The following is a 13,036-nucleotide window of genomic DNA, read 5'->3' as shown; positions in this document are numbered from 1 at the left end:
GCAAGATGAAGTCATCATCTTTTTCAAGGGTGGAGAACCATTTTGGCCCAGTTTTGCCAGATAATTTTCTGTCATCCTCACCCCACAAGCCAACTATGCCATCCAATGATTGACACTGAGCATAGGGCTGGCAAAACACCTTTCCATAGATTTGAACTCACTGCCCATCAGCTGATGGATGGTGAATTCAAGCTTGCTTTCAATGGGGAGTGGCTGCATAATGGAGTTCCCCGTGGGGAAACTAGTCACACAGTTGTTCAAGCTTGCTTCCTGCAGCTGCAGGGTTCAGTGGCATGAAGCAGTCTGCATGGAAACTGCTGCTGAAATGGTGGGGGAAAGCTCCATTTTAGTAGCACTTTCAATGCAAACTTGCTTCGTGCTATTGCAGCCAGGGTTGCTCCCATTGCCCATCAGCTGCCCATTGCCTGCCATGCCTTGCTCCAGCACAGAAATGATCAGGAGCTCCCTTTAAGCTCCCTTTGTAGCCATTTGATACCTGACACATATGGCATTAGGTGTGAAACAGGTTGCTGTGGTTTGTGAGTTGGGGCCCCTGTAAGGCCAAATCTGAGCTGAAGGTTCCCCATCCCTGATCTACATCTTAGACTAAGATAGTGATGATATGCAGAAAGTTTTAAAAGATCCATTATGCTTTCTAGTTTTATCCATTGCAGATGACTTTTTTGTTGCCAGATTCAAACCACCAATCACTGGCCAAAAATGAGAAAATTGGAATCTCTAAGGAATGGAGCGGCGTGTCTCAACCAAAATTTTCTGATGACTCTGTGAGACTGAGGCCAAGCAAGGTAACACATTAGAGATTTTATACATCGCCACCAGTAATATTGCTCTATAGTTCTCCTGACTTCTGCAGAAACAGAGGCTATTACTTTATATAACTAAATTGCAGCAGATATTCAGTTCACAGTCCAGCAGCCAAGGCTAGGACAATACTTCTGAAAAAACAAGTTGTATTAAGTCTGAGTAAGTCAGTTGGCAGATGCCCAGCAAATTCCAGTGAAGATGGGAACATCTGCTAACGAACATTCTTCTTCCTAAAATTCCTTAAATTCATTGGGAGCTGATGTGACTAGGAAGATGCCTAGTTAGGGGAACAGAGGAAATGAATAAGGGGCTTTGGCTTTTAGCATGAGCAAGTGGGACCTGAGACAAAATGTTGCAAGGTTCTGTTCAGGATTCCAGCCAGCTATGCCTTCTGCAGGATACTCCATTCTGTCCATTCTTTTCCTCCAGTTTTCCACCCCACCCCACCCTCATTAGTCAGCGTCCCACGTCCACTGAGCATTCTCAGTTCTCACTGCGCTGTTACTGCAATTTCCTGAGCTGGTGAGGGCCCGGTAACAAATTTGCAACCTGTGCTGATCTCTGAGTTATATCCGTCTTATGCAGCTACTACTGTATTGCTGAAACACTGTTCTGCAGGTAGGGCTTTTGTAATCGTAATCATTCACATCACTGCTAAATTTGCTTCAAGCTGTTACTCTTATTTGTTCACTTCAGTGCAACAGTTTTTCAGGTGTGGGAAGTAAATAATACTTTCTGAACCCGAATGCAGAAAAAAAGGCAGAAAGGAAGGGTATATTGATATTAGTAGAAAAAGAACTGTGCTAACACCACAGTTGAAAATCTCTTCAGCAATTGAATAGGGAGAACTCTTCTGAATAAAGACAAGTGGCTTGCTTGAGTGTCGCTTTCAGTGGTCACATTTTAAAAATGAGCAGAATGCCCTTTCTTCTGATTTACTTTTGAAAAGCTGAAATGGGATTTTTGTAAATGCATGGTTCACAAATGGCATGTGGACCCACCTTCCACTACAATTGAACACAGCATGTAATTCTTTAGGAGCATTGAGTATGATGCTGTTTGGGGGTATTTTCAAACCTTTAGAGAGTTACAGCTGTCCATCACCTACTTACTAAAAGTGAAATGCAGTTATACAGAGTCGAGGGACAATAAAGTATTCTCCTTTTGTTTATTTTCAGAATGCAAAGCTGCAGAGACCCAGATCAGGTAAACATTCTGACATTTCTATGAATTAGTCTGTGCTACTACTACACCTGCTTGCTTTGTAATGAAACGGGGGTGTATCCTGTTCTAATCATGTTTCATCGTTCTAGCAATGCCTTGCTTTTATTGTCAATGAAAAAAATCTGTTGTATAGATGGTACACTAGATGGTACACTTACCAAATCCTGTTCCTCATTATCATCTGGTTCTGTTAGTATTATTGCAAAATACTGAAGAGCCAGTGATGTTAACCCATGTTTTTAGAATTCTCCCTATGTATGTGTAAGGGCTCTCAGGATGCTTTCTCACGAGTAACGACACGTAACTGCCTTGGATGGATTTTACAAGGCTTTATTTACAACTCTAGCTATACATCAGAGCGACAAAAGCCCATGACTTCTCAGTCTGAGTCAGAATCTGGAAGTGGCATGCATCTGGATTTTCGCCAACATAGGAACTTTGGAGCCCTCAGTCTCCGCCTTTGCTCCCGGCGTTTACCCCCCCCCCCTGCGCTCCTGGGGTGAAGGGGCAGGAACATTCCCTTTGCTGCTCCCCCCCCCCCCGAACTGCTCAACTGTTGAGCAGGTTCTCTGGCCTCTGACACCTCCCCTCCACAGCGCTCAGGTCCGGCGCTTCAGACCTTCCCCAGTGAGACTGTGAACTGTCAGCATCCTCAGACCCCCTCTCCACTTCGGGAGCCTCAACACCACCTTCGGAATGGCCAGCCTCCTGGAGACCTGGCTCCACTCCGCTGGGCTCCCCGCTGACCCCGGTGGTCCCCTGACAGTATGTGGGAGCTTAAGGTGCATACGTGTTCTGTTGGGATGAATTGTGCTTAACACTGATAGCAGATAGCAGAACTGAAGACATTGCAGACAGTGCTGGCCTGGTGCTGGAGAGGCTCAGGTTGTTGTTTTTTTGAAAGCAAGCTAATGAAAATGTTTTGCTTAAATCATTTCGTATTGCTTTTTATTACAGAGATTCCCCGGAATCGGTCTCCTTCCCCTCCCCCACTTCCTGAAAGAACTCCTGAGTCCTTTATTCTTCCAGATGAGGGATGTAAGTACAATAGCTCTGGTTGTCTTGTAACAACATTATTGGGTGGTTATTTTATTGGGCATTTTCATTTGAGGAGGTAGCAAATACAAAGTTAGGTTTGAGAAGGTCCGGTTGAAAAGTGCTGGAGGAGACTCTTGTTGTTGACACCTGTCTGTCTTGGGAGACAATGGCGGAGTGTGCCTTTGCGGGTAAAGTCAAATCTTTAGAGAGTTACAGCACCTGCTGTGGCTGTAGAGACAGATAAGGGAGAGAAATGTTTTTCTGCAGCTGGGGCAGATGGAGGAAAATCACAGCAACAAGAAAGGAAGGTAACAATGAGTCTCCATATAATAACATCCAGAACCCACCTTTTGCCACTAATTCCTATTAATACATACTCGTGGCATACTGAGAAACAATACCGAATGTCTATAAATCTAGTGATGCTGCCAGAGAACCTCAGAAGCACAAAAAAAAACCTCCAATGTGGTTTACAGTCTAGTATTAATTATACATTTAATTATATTGAAAGAATATACCTGTATTGCCATATTTTAGGGGGAGAATTGGTGTGTTTTCTTTTTCTTCTCAAATGATGCCTTCCATATATAGCAGGGGTAGGGAACCTTTGACTCTCCAGGTGTTGTTGGACTACGACTCCCATAATCCATGAACATTGGCCATGCTGACTGCTAGGGCTGTTGGGAGTTGGAGTCCAACAACATCTGGAGGACTACAGGTTTTCCCATGTATATGGAAGTGTAGATTCAGTTATTGCTTTGCTGTGTGCTTTTGTTTTTCTAGCTCAACCATCTGTTACGAACAATGCTTTGAGTTTCGGAGAGTCTGTGATTAGATCAACAGACAAGTCATCAAAGGAATCAAAATGCTTCAGGAGGAGTAAGGTAAAGGAGCATGGAGAATGCATAAGAAGTGGAGGGATAGACGGCTGTAACATTTCTATTAGCAGAGAAGCAGGGCTTCCCCCATTCCATGCTAATTATGTAAGTTTCAGCTGTGCAGAAGTTCTTTATCTTTAAATAGGGAACTGTCCTCTGATAAAGCTTCAGTAGAGGGCTGCCTTCTGTTAGGAAGGATCCATGACTACACAACCTTCCAATTTTAGCCCACATTATGCTGCTTAAAAACACAACCTAACAATTGTTAGGTGTCTCTCTCCCCCACTGACTCTATCCATAATATGGAGAAGAAATAAGGTTTTAACTGGTAGATCCTCTGGTAAAAACCAGAGCTTGGAACATTTCTCATTCACAGCACTAGGGAGCGCTCTAAGCAAGAAAGAGAAGAAAATACTATACATATGAAACCAGAAACTGCAGTTTTGCTATCTGTGCAGTTAAGCTGTAATAATCAAATACGTAAAACAAGAGTGATTCACTCTTTTCAGAAGGAAATATTCCCAAGGACCTTAATTTCAAATTAATGGCCCATTGTGATGCAACTCGAGGCTGGCTTTGTTTCACCTTTAAATGGCTACTAGAGCCTCAGTGCAAAGGGGAACAAACCTCTTCCTCTTCTAACTGGAAGAGAACTCCATTCTGCTGTCCCAGGAAGTGAATGGGCTGCTTGTGTTGATCTAGGGTGCTTCCACACAGCAATTTATTGTACACTCAGTGCTTCTCAAATGCCACCCATCCAATTTGATCCATATTTACCATTTCCATTTTATTTTTACTTATTGGGCTTCCTGCAGAAACAGTTGATCCAGATCAAATGAGTTGGGTGGGTAGAATATGGGACAGCCTTTTCATAGAGACTCATGACAATTGTTCACTGTAGTCTATTTTTCAAATAGATCTGTTCTTAATAAGCAGGGTTTTTGCAACTCCATAATTTTTCTGTGTTTTCCCCCCTAGAGCTTGAAAATTTTACGAAATGTGAAGAACAGTAAGTCTTTTGAATATATAGACTGTCTTTATTTTGCATATTCACTGCAGTGGTGCTGTGTTGTAGTCTGAGCTGAGGAACCATAACCCCTAACAATTGGGAGATGAAAGCAGTCAGTAGTTTTGCTGGATTAAAAAAGACCTATCACGCAGCTCCACTGTTTTTCACTGTGCATCTCAGAGGGTTTCATAACCAGGAATGAATTAAAGATCTACGTTTATCTGCGGAGGTTTCATTGTGAATACTAAACAGATAAGGCAATTTCTTAAATGTGAAATATTTTTACACCTTTGTGTATACTGCTTGCCAAGCCTCTCCCACATCTTTTCAGTATCTCTTCTGTATAAGAGGCGGGTGAACTACGCATTATGATCACGTAGGGCAACAAGATCCTAATGCTATAATTCCCATGAAGCAACATTCACTATGTGAACTGGGGCATTATTTTATTCCACACACCATAGATGACAGGCCCTTTAGAACAGACCTACTTGGGAAGGTACCTCTGGCGCAAAACATTATTTTTAAAAATGCTGATTTATAAAGCTTTGCTCCGTGCACCTGTTGATGCAGGTTCCTGCCTTCAAAAGTTTCCCAGTAATCTTTGCGGTGCTTTTCCTGTGTGTCCTTCTTTGAATTAACAAAATATCACTGCCAATGTTGCTGATTGGTAGCACCTTCTATTATGTGCGTTGTAACAAAATCCAGGCAATATCAGCAGCTAGTGGTCACATTGTGGGTGGGATATTTTTAATGTGTTTCTTGTTCTTTGGTCTTTAACGTATCTATGTAGGGTTTATTGCCTATTTGTTTGGTTGTAAGTCACTTTGGGTTGCCCTGGGCAAGATAAAGCAACTGACAAATTTAATAAATAAATTTTACATAGAGCGATATAGAGATACGCAATATATGCTGTATTGTTTTCTTGTGTTTGCAATAAAAGCAAAATTATTTTAAAAATCTGAGGGGGGGGCGGGATGGAGAGTATTATTTTAGCAAGTTGGGCCTGAGATGGGGAGATAGGTGGAAGCCGCTTAGGTATTGGCAGAAGGAAGGAGTGTCAGAGCTAGACTGGGGAAGAGAGAAACCATCAAGAGCTGGGATCTATGGACAGCTCTCCTCTGTAGTGAGCTACTAAAGTGCAGGTGGCAGCTTCTCAATGAAGAACCCTGGACTGGGGCTGTGCCCACCCAGGCTGGCTACAGGATCCTTCTGGACAATAATAAGTATAGGAGGACTTCCTGTTCCAACTGAACCTCCCTTGAGCAACGAAGTCTTCCTAAAATCTGATGTGTTCCAGTATCATTGGTTGGTCTTTGGTCTTTTGGTCTTGGCTTCAACCTTGCCTCCTAACTTGTCCTTGGATTCTGACCTTTACTCTGGCTTTTGTCCTGTGGCTTCTGGCACACATCCAGCTACTGCCAACAGTCCAGCCCCGACAATGCAGTTAGATCGCCGTGTTTGCAGAAGTCATGTATAGACCTGGGCCTTAATCACAGGCACCAACAAAGGTGTTGGCCCTGGTCCCAGGGTTAAATAGAGCAGGATGTCAAGGTGAGGCAGAGTATCAAAAGTAATGTGAAGGTCCTAAAATGTTGCCCCAGCCCCAGTTTAATGTTCTGTGCCTCCTGGAAAGATCCTTCAAGTTCTGTGGTGGGCCTATTAAACATTATTCCAGCTCTATGTGGGCAGCTCATCCATGTGCAGCTCCTTCACAGCTAAGGGAGTGTTTAAATGACCCAATAATATGGCCATAGGTCTTTGTCATTTAATAAGCACTCCTCCCGCTCTTGCAGAATAATGCTTGTGGGGAAGACCCGTGTGATTTATCCCTATTGTTGGGTCGTGTGAACCTTCACTTAGCAGAATCACAGGAACTTGCTTACAGAACAATAATTCCTTTATGACCAGAAGAACATATCAGGAGCAGAGCAACCAATATACAATGCAGAATACAGTACAGTGGTCTTCAAAATTCTGTGTTATGGTTATTCACTCTTGTGCCCAGCCTGAGTCCCACAGCCTCCGCAGCATGAATCATGTTTCAAGAAGCCTGTGGTGTTTACATGGATCACCAGCTCAATCCTAACAATGTCTACTGAGGCATAAGTCTTATTGCAAGTCAACATGACTTGCTCCAAGATAAGCAGGGTTAAGATTGCAGCCTATCATTTCCTAAGATCTTCCTTTCTATTTCTAGGTATTTGTGGTTCACCTTCACTTTTAAAAGTTCCAGAGGCTGATCAATCAAATCACTCCAGCTCTGTTTTGAAGTTTGGTATGTTGTTGTTGTTTTTTTAAAAAAACACAATGCTTCCTTATTTGACTAACCATGAAAAAACTTAAGGGTGGAGTAGTTGTTGTTTTGCCACTGACTATGGTTATTTTTGCACATTGTTTTAGTTTATAGGTATTAGAGGAATGCACTCTTGGGTCTGATGAAACAGTCAACTTGGAATCATAGAACTGTAGAGCTGGATGAGACCACGAGTGTCATCTAGTCCAACCCCTGCAATGCAGGAATCTTTCACCCAATGTAGAGCTCGAACCTACAACCCTGAGATGATGAATCTCATGCTCTACCGATTGAGCTATCCCAGCACCATGCTTGATGTCAACATATTGTGAAATTATTACAGTAGTTTTCAAAATACTTACTGTGGGGTTGTTGCACTCTCTTCCACAAGCCCATTCCCAGAGTAAATAATTCCAGCAACGTGATATACAGTATGTATGTATGCCAATATATCAGACTCACTTGTCATTAGCTGAATCAGACAGCTGGCCTCTTTTGTTATTCTTGTGTGAGAATCACATGCTAATCTCTTAGAATCATAGAATTGTAGAGTGGGACGAACCACAAGGGTCCTCTAGACCAGGCATCCCCAAACTGCGGCCCTCCAGCTGTTTTGGCCTACAACTCCCATGATCCCTAGCTAACAAGACCAGTGGTCGGGGAAGATGGGAATTGTAGTCCAAAACATCTGGAGGGCCGAAGTTTGGGGGTGCCTGCTCTAGACCATAAGTAACATTTTCTTGGTTTTGTTTTCTAGGCTTTGCAAACCGGTTTTCAAAACCCAAGGGACCAAGAGATCCGCCACCAAGTTGGAACCTTTAGTAGAACTTTGCTGATGCCCTTTGTCTCTCCGGGAGCCTTGCCTTCTTCTGACTTCAGTTCAACAATTGGAGTCTGCGGCAGGACCATCATTTGGAACAAAAAGGCTTTGGTTGGGGTGCTACTAGAAAGATAGTAGATGTGACCTCTATAGACAAAATATAATACTGAACTGCAAAAGTCCCTGGCTTCTGTTCACGTTTCCAATGAAGTACTACTGTATTTGTCGAAACAACACACTGCCAAACAAAAGAGAAGTGCCGTGGCTCCTGCCTTTCCTGAAGCAACAGTATCTTTCCTGGGGGTGTTTCCTCCATTCCAGGAGGCATTAGCTAAGATGTGGCTCAGCAGGGGGAAATGCTGAAGATGAGAGGCACAGTTATTTATTAGTAATTATTGTGTTCCAATAATTGAGTGATATTCAGTTGTGGATTTTTCAAGCTCAGACCTTTCTTTTGAAATATATCAGAAACTGGTAGGGGATTTTTCTGTTGTATTCACATGCAGAGGACATTTATTTGCATGAATGTAGTGGACATCAGGTAATCATTGGTGGACACAGAAGCAATAGTTGTATCCTGTGATTTCCAGTATGTAACACATGTAGGAGGTCAGCCATCCACAGGTGCCCTATCTCTGAAAATCAACAAGCAAGCAAGCAGTTTTGGCTGCCTACATTTAAAATAAAACCAACCGTCCTTCAAGCAGCCATTGGGGTGTCTCCAAACCAACTGCTTGGTTTTGATCCTGAGTCTTGTTGAAATTTTAAGGAATAATTCCTGACCATTTTAATACTCTGGCATGTGGAGCCTCAACACCTGCAACAAGATTTTCTCCAGCTGGGATCTGTTTCCCCAAAATTAGGAGTTTTTCATTTGCCTTTCCACTCCTAACTTTTTCAAATATATTGCAATCAGGACTTGAAATCCTCTCTCACAAGTTTGTGGGCTAGAATTTGGGGATTGCAAAGGTTTTATACTTTCCACTGAAGCAGTATTCTCCATGCTCAAATGGTCAAAGTACTGGTGTGTAAACACATAAGGTGCATTATGCAAGGGGCACCTACAGGATAGTATTTGCATTGTGGAAACACACCCAGATGCCTGGAGCAAGTGAGATGTGGTACACTCTAGAGAAGAGAGCAAAGTTGGGGGGTGGGGAATCAGGCACAACTGACAGGCTTTATTTCTGTAAAAAAAAAAAGGACTTGAAAAACCAAACTTAAAGAAACCCTAAAGCATTTAATGGAATGTTATATGGGAGATGCAATATAATAAAATAAAATGTTTTATTTATTTAGCATGCTGGTTACTGCTTCTGCAGATTGCATTTCTACAAAATTCAATAGTGGTGCATATTTCAGATTTATCTCCAAAGTGTGTGTAGCACTACCATTGGCACTGTCAAAAAGAAGTTACTTAACTTTTAATGACATACTTATTGAGTTGCCAACAGCTACATTCAGAGTACTAATATTCAGAACTCTGACGGATAAGGGACTGGCTTCCACTTAAAAGCAAAAAATTTAAGTCAGCCATGTAGGTCAAGGACTCATTTGAATTACAAACACAAATGAGTCAGAGAATGCAAATTGGGTTGCGCGTATGAAAATCTTAAGGCAGGTTATCCAATTTTTGATATATTTGCATGGCTCTTTTACCATGGGATTCATTGTGTGTCTGATACAAAGAGTGCTCCTCTCACTGTCAGATGAAGAAAGGGACATAAAGATATTCGATCTCCCTGACAAGGGCATGGATGGACTTCAACTGCGTACTGTACAATAACGTCTATATCTTATTTGTGCTAGTGGAATCTACTTTGGTGCAGGGGTGTGAATTATTTCATTTTCTATTTAAAAGCATTTATAGACCGCTTAATATTTTTTAAAGAGGTGTACAACAAAAAACAATAAACAATATTGCTATGATAAAAAAATTCCTTCAGTAGCACCTTAAAGACCAACTAAGTTTTTATTTTGGTATGAGCTTTCGTGTGCATGCACACTTCTTCAGATACCAATATTGCTATGGTGGCTTTAATGGGTGGGTGGGGGCCCTCCCCCGATTCATGGATAGTTAGAAAGACAAAACCAGAGTTCAGAACAGAAAGTTGGAGCGATGCAAGCAAAGCAGCAAGCTGGGGAGTGAGAGATACAGAACAGTGCTTGATTTCTGTTTGAATCCAAGGCTGCGGCTATGGGGGAAGCAATGCCCTCTTGGGGTGTTAATGCTGTGAACCCCACCATCAGAGACTCAGGTTGTATATATATGTAAATAATCCATATATCCTAAAGACACCACAGTCTCCGCTGTGCCTCATTCCAAGGAAACACAAACCTTGGGCAAGTGCCTGGAACCTCTGGAATCTCACTCAAACGTTAGGGTGGCATGTGACAATATGATTAAAACAAAATCAAGTTTAAGAAAAAGAAATATTAGAAACAGTCAAGAATGAATACATTGAGGGCTTTGAACTTGCTTTTTCACTCCTGTAGCAAAATTAGAACCAGAACTTGAAATGCTGCCTTGTTCACATATAATACAGTTTTTTTCATAAAGAGGCCACTTGGGAGAGGGGCACTGACCGTTCCCTGCTTCTATGCCAAGGGTCAGCAACGTGTGGCCCATAGGCCACAAGCGGCCCACAAGGGTCGTTTAAACGACCCACAAGCGGCCCCCAACCGAGCTGCCCACTCAGCGAGTCCCCACACGCTGCGCTAAACCGGCACGGCATGGAGCAGGGACTCGCTTCTGCAGTGCCGGAAATCATGTCTGTGCAGACACAGATGTGGGAAATAGCATCTGCACATGCGCAGACGCGATCTGGCCCACGGAGTGATCTCTGCGGGAGTGAACCGGCCCAGGCGAGGTAAACCTTGCCAACCCCTGTTCTGTGCCTTACTTCCTCTTAGTTGTTCCAGCCACTTTTCTTTGTTCATGGCTCACTCCTGGTAATACAACCAAAAAAGAAGAAAAGTAACTATGGGGAGGGAAAGTGAAGAGGGGAGAGGATCAGGACCTCTCTCCTGTGCATTATTTCTCTTGTAAAAGTAAGACATATCATTGGCTTTGTATGTAATTGGGGTAGATACGTGAACAATGGCCTGGGCACATATCCACACTATGCATTCAAAGCACACTTACATACCACTTTTGCGGTCATGGAGAATCTTGGGAACTGTAGTTTGTTAGGGGTGCTGGAAATTGTAGATCTGTGGGTATCCGTACCCTTCTCAGGATGTTGATGTGGGTGTGACCTGTTGGTTTTAAGAGATGTAAGAAAGGATGCATACAAGTTCGATAGAGGATAACAAATTTTATGGGAGCTGCTGCATTTAAACCGAGAGAAAAATGGAATTACACATGGGTCTTCCTAATGCTAAAAAAGAGTTGAATCTGCAAATGGAGCGAGGCAAAATATTCCTGCCTGCCATATCTGCACCTCCATTCTTCAATAGAACTTCATTAATTCTCAGATCTACAAGGAACGTTCTTGTAGCATGTCTCCTCTGCCAGTGTACCGTGTTTCCCCTTTTTTAAGACACCGTCTTATAACTTTTTTCCCTCAAAAAAACACACAGTGGCTTATTTTCAGGGGGTGTCTTTTTTTAAAAAAAAAAGTGCTGGTACAACTGGGACCCACTGGCTCAGGATGCTCGGTGCTCTCTTCTGCACATTGCTGGGCGCGTTGTTGGCGCTGCCAGTTCCGAGCGCCTGCAGGGTGGGGTGGGGGTGGCAGTGCTTTAAACCCCCAACCCTGTAGAAAGCAATGGAAGTTATGGACTGTAACAATCCTTAAGAGGCGCAGGTCTTAAAAAACCCCTGGTATCACCCTTGAAGCACAGCCTTCCAAAGTCAGGGGGGAATAGGTCTGTTTAGACAAAGGAAAGGATCGGGGGTGATTCTGTGCCCTGGGACCCACAGAACTACTTTAAAAATCCCAACCTGGGGGGGGGGTCAAATAGTGAAGCCCCATAGCCCTGTAGCAACAGAAGGCACATTCTGAAGCACCCGAGCTGTTCGGTTCCATAAAAAATCCAGGAATTGTAAAATTAACAACAATAATGGGGGGGCACTCTATCCAAAGAGTTAAGAAGGAATGGGAAAGTGTTGAGTTATATATGGAAAAATATGGAAAGGAAAGTTAGTTAAAGATAAAAAATAAATAATTATCGCAAGGGGAAAAATAACATCATAAAGGGTAATAATATTAAATATAAAATAGACAACACAACAGAAAAAGCAAGTATATGACTAAATGAGATCGCACAGGAGTGAGGGAAGTGGGGAGAGAGGGAGGGGGGTAAGGAATGGAAGGAGGCAATGGTTGGAGGAGGGTATAGGGGGATGAATTAAAGGAAAATTAAGACTGAGAAGCGCATGGTTTTTGTTTTTTAAAGATGCAAAGGCTTGCAATCAGCCAAAGTATAGAGCCCAACTTCTAGGAGACTGCGATCTACTTGCGGATTTATAAACTGGAGGTGATCTACCCCCGTTATATTGGTGTTCAGGTCAGAGTTGTTTTTAGAGAGAGGAAATATCCCATTTTTGAGGTTAAAGTAAAAGTTCCTGACCTTTTTTTTATAATGAGGAAATGCTGCTAAAACTCCGTTCTTCATTCCACGAAGGGGAGAGGGGGCGGGGCCGGGTGCTCAAAGACAAAAGAAATGGAAAAGGAGATAGCGATCAAATCCAGCCTCGCATTCATGCAGCCGTCGGGAGAGGCAGGGGCTGCAGCCGAGTGCTGCTTCACAAACAAACGGGGGAAAGTGCTTAGAACCCAGAGAATCCAGCTGAAAAACACGAAGCAGCAACAGCAATTGCACACACACCATCCCAAGCCAGCACAGTAACCAAGTCCCAAAAGCAAGAAAGGACTCAGCAAACACTGCTGCGGCCGGCGTTGCTGCTGCTGACTCGGGGAGCTCAGTGATCTCTTCCGCAC

The 13,036-nt window shown here is 43.1% G+C and overlaps 1 protein-coding gene across 5 annotated transcripts in view; it reads left to right on the top strand.

Moving 5' to 3' along the window:
* Window positions 1–9,384, top strand: part of PTPN22 (protein tyrosine phosphatase non-receptor type 22) — a 42,036-nt gene extending 32,652 nt beyond the window's left edge. For 2 of the 5 annotated variants that reach the window (XR_015951122.1, XR_015951121.1), the window contains exons 16-22: window positions 660–806; window positions 2,004–2,031; window positions 3,007–3,087; window positions 3,871–3,971; window positions 4,944–4,974; window positions 7,175–7,252; window positions 8,028–9,384. Coding sequence is in view for 3 of the 5 variants with exons in the window: in XM_088674404.1 (XP_088530530.1) it covers window positions 694–806; window positions 2,004–2,031; window positions 3,007–3,087; window positions 3,871–3,971; window positions 4,944–4,974; window positions 7,175–7,247; window positions 8,028–8,106 (506 nt within the window). In the remaining 2 variants the exon portion in view is untranslated. The remainder of the gene's footprint in view (window positions 1–659; window positions 807–2,003; window positions 2,032–3,006; window positions 3,088–3,870; window positions 3,972–4,943; window positions 4,975–7,174; window positions 7,253–8,027) is intronic. The other 3 variants (XM_088674403.1, XM_088674402.1, XM_088674404.1) reach the window with 2 other exon arrangements.
* Window positions 9,385–13,036: the final 3,652 nt, after the last annotated feature.

Source organism: Zootoca vivipara, chromosome 7, assembly GCF_965207765.1.
Source record: "Zootoca vivipara chromosome 7, rZooViv2.hap1.1, whole genome shotgun sequence".
NCBI classification, from domain to species: domain Eukaryota; kingdom Metazoa; phylum Chordata; class Lepidosauria; order Squamata; family Lacertidae; genus Zootoca; species Zootoca vivipara.
Note: the sequence above shows the minus strand (reverse complement) of the source record. Positions and strands in the feature narration are given on the sequence as shown.